The sequence below is a fragment of the Delphinus delphis genome, chromosome 1 (assembly GCF_949987515.2).
Source record: "Delphinus delphis chromosome 1, mDelDel1.2, whole genome shotgun sequence".
In the NCBI taxonomy this organism is placed as follows: Eukaryota; Metazoa; Chordata; class Mammalia; order Artiodactyla; family Delphinidae; genus Delphinus; species Delphinus delphis.
The window spans coordinates 36,675,719-36,684,582 of NC_082683.1; the positions used below are offsets into that span (position 1 = coordinate 36,675,719).

Genomic DNA, 8,864 nt, shown 5'->3' on the forward strand with positions numbered 1-8,864 from the left:
CACTTGAAAAGGATGTGCATTCTCCTTTACTGGGTGTAATGTCTATAAATGTCAATGTCTACAGTTTGACCTATAAAGGTCAAACGGTAGAAAATCCTAAGGAATCTACAAAAAGCTACAAGAATTAATAATAAGTGTATTTAGAAAAGTTACAGGATGCAAGGTCAGCATAAAGAAACTGTATTTTTATGTACTAGCAACAAACTACTGGAAACTGGAATAATTACCATTTATGATAACATCAAAAATATCAACTACTTAGAAATAAATCTAACAAAATATGTGCAAGTCCTATACACTGAAAACTATAAAACACTGTTGAGAGCAATTACAAAAGACCTAAATAAATGGAGAGATATACCACGCTCCTGGATCAGAAGACTCAATATTATGACGATGTGAATTCTCTTCCTACTGATTTATGGATTCAATTCAATCTCAATCAAAATTAAAGCAACCTTTTTTTTTTTTTTTTTTTTTTTGCTGTACGCGGGCCTCTCACTGTTGTGGCCTCTCCCGTTGCGGAGCACAGGCTCCGGACGCGCAGGCTCAGCGGCCATGGCTCACGGGGCCCAGCCGCTCCACGGCATGTGGGATCTTCCCAGATCGGGGCACGAACCCGTGTCCCCTGAATCGGCAGGCGGACTCTCAACCACTGCGCCACCAGGGAAGCCCTGAAGCAACACTTTTTGTAGAAACTGATAAGCTGATTCTAAAATTTATATAAAGATGCAAAGGACTTAGAATAGTTAAAACACTAATTTAGGGCTTCCCTGGTGGCGAGTCCGCCTGCCGATGCAGGCGACACGGGTTCGTGCCCCGGTCCGAGGGAATCCCACGTGCCGCGGAGCGGCTGGGCCCGTGAGCCATGGCCGCTGGGCCTGCGCGTCCGGAGCCTGTGCTCCGCAACGGGAGAGGCCACAACAGTGAGAGGCCCGCGTACAGCAAAAAAAAAAAAACAAAAAAACCCCCCACTAATTTAACCATATTAAACCTCGGTTTAAGCCTTTCACTGGTTCCCCACTGCTTTCAGGAAAAAAAATCTACATTCATCAGCATGCAATACAAGGCCCTTCATAGCATGATCCCTGTTTACTTCTCTCATTACATCTACTCCTCCCCCCTTACACTTGATATTACAGCCAAATAAAATGAAAAGTAGCTGCCAGAACATGCTGTGCTGATCATGACTCTATCTCTGCATACATTATTACTTCTGTATGGAATGCTCTCTCCACACTGGTAGGCCTGGTAATCTATTTTTCAAGACCCAATTCAAGGGTCAGCTACTCTGTAAGCCTTCTCTGAATCCCTCAAGTAGAAACAGCAACTTCCTTATAACAAGCACTTATAATGTGCCTCTGTTATAACATTTATCACATTTCACGATGATAATCTGTTTACATGTGTATCTTTCCAATAGACTTTAAGGTTCTAGAAATCAGGTTCCGAGTTAATATTTTCAATTCTGTACCCTAGTGCTTAATATATTACCTGGCACATACAGGTTCTCAGTAAGTACTGACTATGAGGCACTCGTATTCCTCATATCATGTTCTGACATCCTTCCAGGGTTCATCTTAGATCACCGTGGAGACTAGCTCTAAAAAAGTAACACTTAGCACTATCTTCTCAACCTTTTTCACACAGCGATAGAGTACTTCTGAGTTCCTAATTTAAAGAGGCCAGTCTCCAGCCAACATTGAGTCCTAGTCTTCTTGCATTCATCCTGTCTCACCCTCATAAAACTGACAAATCACTGGGATCAAACACCCTAAAAGTTTTATGAGTACATCTCATTGCCATAACTCACCTTCAAATCCAATACGTTCAAGCAGATTCAATGGGTACCAAATTAAAGGTTTGTTCCCAACTGGAAGCAGAGGTTTGGGAATACCGGAAGTCAGGTCTGTCATCCGAGATCCCCCTCCAACTGCCATTACTACTGCTTGAAATTCCATTTTTACAAACTGCAATCACAGAGAAAAACAAGAGAAAAAGAAGTAACAAAAATCAAAGCATACACAGTACTAATCCTATTTTTAGTTAGGTTATTGATATCCACTTATGACAAATACATCATTTCCAACTCCAGTAACCAGAATAAGAAAGGGTCCTTAGCTGCAGTATAAACATCACATTTATCCTATTCTCTTACTCACGGATATATACTCTCAGCTCCAACCTGGGGAGATGGGCTGGAGGAGGGATATGAATTAAGAAAAAAAAAAATCTGGCCCTTGTTCTTGAGTTGCTCACAATTAAGTGAAGACAAATAGAATAAATTACAGTACATTATCATTAATGCCATGGCAGGGATACATCCAAGATGCAGTAGGCATGTATAGTGATGGTAACACCTAAGTCTTCCTAGAAAAGATGGAAGGTTTTACAGGAAAGTAATGCTTGAGCTGACTCTTAAAGGAGTAAGAGTTTACCAATTTGTTTTCTGATATGTGAGTTCATATTCCTTGAAAAAAATTTTAAACTTCTGACTAGAATTAACAGCACAAATACAAGCACATTAGATCTCTGAAAAGTGTGAAATGAGTTAAGATTTTCCAATAATCCAGCCACTTGCTCCCATTTTCTCATTACCCCCAACTTGAAAGATATCACTATAAACACAAAGGTAGGCTTGTATCTTAACCTAGATTTGCAGAGCCCAATTGCAGAAACAAACCAAATTAACTCCTTTTTTTCACACTCAAGGTAATAAATGAACCTGTTTGACATTCAAAAAAATCTCTTTACAGCAGCTACCACAGAAGAGAGGCACAACAAAAGATCATAAATCAAAACCTCAACAAAATACTAGCAAACAGAATCCAACAGCACATTAAAAGGATCATACACCATGATCAAGTGGGCTTTATACCAGGAATGCAAGGATTCTTCAGTATACGCAAATCAATGAATGTGATAAGCCATATTAACAAATTAAAGGAGAAAAACCATATGATCATATCAATAGATACAGAAAAAGCTTCTGACAAAACTCAACACCCATTTATGATAAAAACCCTCCAGAAAGTAGGCATAGAGGGAACTTACCTCAACATAATAAAGGCCGTATATGACAAACCCACAGCCAACATCATCCTCAATGGTGAGAAACTGAAATCATTTCCACTAAGATCAGGAACAAGACACGGTTGCCCACTCTCACCACTATTATTCAACATAGTTTGGAAATTTTAGCCACAGCAATCAGAGAAGAAAAAGAAATAAAAGGAATCCAACTCGGAAAAGAAAAAGTAAAACTGTCACTGTTTGCAGATGACATGACACTACACATAGAGAATCCTAAAGATGCTACCAGAAAACTACTAAAGCTAATCAATAAATTTGGTAAAGTAGCAGGATATAAAATTAATGTACAGAAATCTCTTGCATTTCTATACACAAATGATGAAAAAGCTGAAAGAGAAATTAAGGAAACACTCTCATTTACCATTACAACAAAAAGAATAAAATACCTAGGAATAAACCTACCTAAGGAAAAGAAAGACCTGTATGCAGAAAACTATAAGACACTGATGAAAGAAATTAAAGATGATACAAACAGATGGAGAGATATACCATGTTCTTGGATTAGAAGAATCAACATTGTGAAAATGACTATACTACCCGAAGCAATCTACAGATTCAATGCAATCCCTATCAAATTACCAATGACATTTTTCACAGAACAAGAACAAAAAATTTCACAATTTGTATGGAAACACAAAAGATCCCGAATAGCCAAAGCAATCTTGAGAAAGAAAAACGGAGCTGGAGGAATCAGGCTCCCTGACTTTTGTACTACAAAGCTACAGTAATCAAGACAATATGGTACTGGCACAAAAATAGAAATACAGATCAATGGAACAGGATAGAAAGCGCAGAGATAAACCCACACACATATGGTCAACTTATTTTTGATAAAGGAGGCAAGAATATACAGTGGAGAAAAGACAGCCTCTTCAATAAGTGGTGCTGGGGGAACTGGACAGCTACATGTAAAAGAATGAAATTAGAACACTCCCTAATACCATACACAAAAATAAACTCAAAATGGATTAAAGACCTAAATGTAAGGCCAGACACCATAAAACTCTTAGAGGAAAACACAGGCAGGACACTCTCTGACATAAATCACAGCAAGATCCTTTTTGACCCACCTCCTAGAGAAATGGAAATAAAAATAAACAAATGGGACCTAATGAAACTTCAAAGCTTTTGCACAGCAAAGGAAACCATAAACAAGACCAAAAGACAACCCTCAGAATGGGAGAAAATATTTGCAAAGGAAGCAACTGACAAAGGATTAATCTCCAAAATATACAAGCAGCTCATGTAGCTCAATATCAAAAAAAGAAACAACCCAATCCAAAAATGCGCAGAAGACCCAAACAGACATTTCTCCAAAGAAGATATACAGGTTGCCAACAAACACATGAAAGGATACTCAACATCACTAATCATCAGAGAAATGCAAATCAAAACTTTAATGAGATATCACCTCACACCGGTCATAATGGCCATCATCAAAAAATCTACGAACAGTGAATGCTGGAGAGGGTGTGGAGATAAGGGAACCCTCTTACACTGTTGGTGGGAATGTAAAGTGACACAGTCACTATGGAGAACAATATGGAGGTTCCTTAAAAAATTAAAAGTAGGGCTTCCCTGGTGGCGCAGTGGTTTAGAGTCCGCCTGCCAGTGCAGGGGACATGGGTTCGTGCCCTGGTCCGGGAAGATCCCACATGCCGCGGAGCGGCTGGGCCCGTGAGCCATGGCTGCTGAGCCTGTGCTCCGCAACGGGACAGGCCACAACACTGAGAGGCCCACGTACCGCAAAAAAAAAAAAAAAAAAAAAAAAAAAAAAAAATTAAAAGTAGAACTACCATATGACCCAGCAATCCCACTACTGGGCATATATCCTGAGAAAACCATCATTCAAAAAGAGTCATGTACCACAATGTTCATTGCAGCTCTACCTACAATAGCCAGGACATGGAAGCAACCTAAGTGTCCATAGACAGATGAATGGATAAAGAAGATGTGGCACATATATACAATGGAATGTTACTCAGCCATAAAAAGAAATGAAATTGAGTTATTTGTAGTGAGGTGGATGGACCTAGAGTCTGTCATACAGAGTGAAGTAAGTCAGAAAGAGAAAAACAAATACCGTATGCTAACACATATATATATAGAATCTAAAAAAAAGGTTCTGGCCTTCCCTGGTGGCGCAGTGGTTGGGGGTCTGCCTGCCGATGCAGGGGGCATGGGTTCGTGCCCCGGTCCGGGAGGATTCCAGGTGCCGCAGAGCGGCTGGGCCCGTGAGCCACGGCCGCTGAGCCTGCGCGTCCGGAGCCTGTGCTCCACAACGGGAGAGGCTACAACAGTGAGAGGCCCGCGTACCGCAAAAAAAAAAAAAAAAAAAAGAAAGGTTCTAAAGAACCTAGGGCAGGACAGGAATAAACATGCAGACATCGAGAATGGAGTTGACACAGGGAGGAGGAAGGGTAAGCTGGGACAAAGTGAGAGAGTGGCATGGACATACATACACTACCAAATGTAAAATAGATAGCTAGTGGGAAGCAGCCGCATAGCACAGGGAGATCAGCTCGGTGCTTTGTGTCCACCTAGAGGGGTGGCATAGGGAGTGTGGGAGGGTGATGTAAGAGGGAGGAATATGGGGATATATGTATAGCTGATTCACTTTGTTATACAGCAGAAACTAACACACCATTGTAAAGCAATTATACTCCAATAAAGACGTTAAAAAAATCACAAATCCTTATTGATTTAAAATAAAAGTACTCTTTGACTTACAACCAATGATGTAACCTTTCAAAAACAAGTGTGAAATTCAATGTTTAGAAAAAAAATTATTTAACACCAAACTGGCAAATAATGTTGCACCTTTACCGTAATTGTGATCAGTCCTGTGCTCCTCACATCAGTATCTAATCTACAACACTCACACCCTGTACACCCAAGCACAAAGTGAAGGCTCTTGCCCAACATCCACAACTTTAAGATGTAGTAATTTCAATTCCAGCAGGCACTGCCTCAGATTGGAATTTAACTTCAATCTGGCACTGTATAACTCCCATAACATCTGATGTTATGTTGAAAAGAGCTCTGGACCCTTAAGTGTCAAAAGACCTGAGTCTGAGTTCTGGTTCTGCCACTTACAGGTGAAGTAACAAGGGGCCTGACATTTAAAACTCTCAGCGTCCTCAGTTTCTAGACGTGAGACTGGTGGTTAAGTTCACAGGCCCTCAAGCTAGACGGCCTGGGTCTGAATTCTAGTTCTACCATGAATTAGCTGTGTGATCCAGGGCAAGCTACATAACTTCTCCACCTCAGTCTTCTTAATTTTCTAAGATGAGAATAATTACAGTTTCTACTTCACATAGATTTATAAATATTAAATGAGTTAATCTATGTAAAGCACACATAATAATGTCAATCCCATGACAAGCATTATGTTTGATATTCGATAGGTCATGGAAGCCTTCTGTGCCAGCTGAACCATAATTCTGGTCCCTGTATTGCTATTCTTGCCTCCTAGGTTGCCTTTCTCCTGTGCCTAGTATTTAATCACCTATTAGACTTTTAAGACTCAGTTCAAGAACCACCTTGCCTAAAAAGCCATTCCTATCCGTTCCCACCCTCCTGGAGAAGTAAATCTTTCCTCCTTAATTGCTTCCACTCTACTATGTACAGATCATCTCTACCTTTACAGGCTGTGTTGCGCATTTATTTAAATCTATTTCCTATGAGTTCCTTGACTGTCACTGCTGTATCCCCAGTACTTGACACAACTCCCGTCAGATGCTAGGCACTCAATCAGTGCTCTGTGGAATGAGCATCTGTAAACCTCACAACAACCCCGTGGTAAGACTCAAGCTCAAACATTAGAACCCAGGTCACTAGGTTCACAGAGGTTCCTGCTCTCAATGAGGCTCTGGGTGATAATCACGAACATAACCATCCATGATACCAGGCAGCCTGTCAAATGTCTCAGTGTCACTACCACGACTCTGGGTGATGGGAATGAAGGCAAAGACGCGTTAGCCACTCAAGTTTTAAAGGGGGTGTTATGGCATCCCAGACCTGCCTCCGTCATAGCACTCACTGCCTTCTCCCTTTGTAAACTGGTAAGATAAAACACCGTATCATAACTGATCTCTCAGCCAGAACTTATTGTATTTCACTGTCTTGCACCTAAACAACCAAAAACAGAATAAATGAACGAAGGACTTCAGTGTAAAAGACTAGGCACTGTGCTCAGGGCGTCTGCTCCTGGGTCTGGTGCTCAGTTGCTGTGACTTCTAGCAGATCTTCCCCTCCCTGAAACTCAGTTTCCCCATCTGTTGCACGAGATGGCTGGCTCGGATTCTCCTCGAGCTTCCTTCTAGTTCGGGCACTTGGCTCTGAGGCCGGGTCGGGCAGGCACTCGAGCTGGCGACTCAGACTCTGCACCCCCGCCAGCCGCTCAGGCCCTCCTTAACCAGGCTCGAGGAGCCCGCCTCCCTCCGGTGCAGCAAGGCCCGGCGGCCTCCACCGCGCGACTCACCCCGCCAGCCAGCTCGTGCGCAGCCTGGCAGCGCACCAGCCGCAGCTTTACCTCACGTCCCCGCGCACCACAACCGCTCGCTCGCGTGGCTCCCCACGCCGCCGCCGACTGACAGCCCAAAGGCGCAGGCGCGCGATGGCCGGGCAGATCGATGGGACGAACTGGGCAGGCCCGCGGAGAAGGAACGAGCACCGAGTGATAGATGCCGGCCGAGAAGGGCACGGCGGGGAGGAGGGGAGGAGGCGGGGAGGCGGGGCCGCCTGAGCCTTTTCGTTCGTTCACACATCACCAAGGCCCATTGAGCGTCCCTCACAGGGCAGGGGAACTAGTCAAAGCCTCTTCCTTCAGGCAGTTCTCCTTCTAGGACCTGGCCTCAACAGCCACTCTGCGAAAAGAGAGCTCTTTGGGAGCTGCGGTTTGGGGCTAGCCAGTGGAGAACTCACCAAGGATTGCCAAGGTTTTCTATGTCCAGTGAGGTCTAATGTGGCGACTCAGCGTTGGCTTTCTGAACCAGACTATTATGGTATGGAAAACATCCACTTGTAGCCATCAAAACAGTTGTTCGGGGGTGTGGGATTAGGGAAGATCTCATTGAGATGGTGACACTGAACAGTGGCTTGGAGAGAGTGAGTCAAATGTATATCTTGGGTAAGAGCCTTCCCAGAAGACTAGCCAGCAAGTGCAAAGGCCCTGAAGAGAGATGGCAAGTTCAAAGAACAGCAAGGAGACCAATATGGCTAAAGCAAAGTAAGCCAGGGTGAGAGTGGATGATGGCAGAGGAGGCTAGAGAGGCAATGGGGAAGAGGGTGAAGAATTCAGATCCTGTGGGTCTTGTAGGCCGTTGTGAGGACCTTGAATTATGCAGAGGAGCAGCGATGTAACAGTTTTTAAAAGGATCACTTTGGTTGCTGTGTTGAGAACAGACTCCCTGGAAGCAGGGGAGTTCTACCATGACTCAAACACCTGAGTCTAGACTCCAACAGTTGTGAGAGATAATAATAAAATATTTATTTGTTTTAAGCAGTAAATTTTGACACAGATTGTTAAGCTACATTATCTGATTTTTTTTTTCTTTTTTTTTTTTTCTTTTCTGCGTGGCTTGCGGGGATCTTACCAGGGATTGAGGCCAGGCCAGGGCAGTTAAAGCACTGAGTCCTAACCACAGGACCACCAGAGAATTCCCTAAACTACATTAGACAGCAGGAACAATGGTCATTCTCTCACACACACATTCCTGCAATTTCTTAAATCTTTTGGAAGCTTCCTCTTTTTCTATCCATCTCTTAAA

The 8,864-nt window shown here is 43.0% G+C and overlaps 1 protein-coding gene across 2 annotated transcripts in view; it reads right to left on the reverse strand.

The window, feature by feature from the left end:
* Positions 1-7,684, reverse strand: part of EIF2B3 (eukaryotic translation initiation factor 2B subunit gamma) — a 150,945-nt gene extending 143,261 nt beyond the window's left edge. The window contains exons 1-2 of one of the 2 annotated variants that reach the window (XM_060021235.1): positions 7,628-7,684; positions 1,814-1,970 (exon numbers count right to left, since the gene is read on the reverse strand). In XM_060021235.1, the coding sequence (XP_059877218.1) occupies positions 1,814-1,961 (148 nt within the window). In that variant the 5' untranslated portion in view covers positions 1,962-1,970; positions 7,628-7,684. Of the gene's footprint in view, positions 1-1,813; positions 1,971-7,576 lie in introns of both variants that reach the window. The other variant, XM_060021234.1, reaches the window with a different exon arrangement.
* Positions 7,685-8,864: the final 1,180 nt, after the last annotated feature.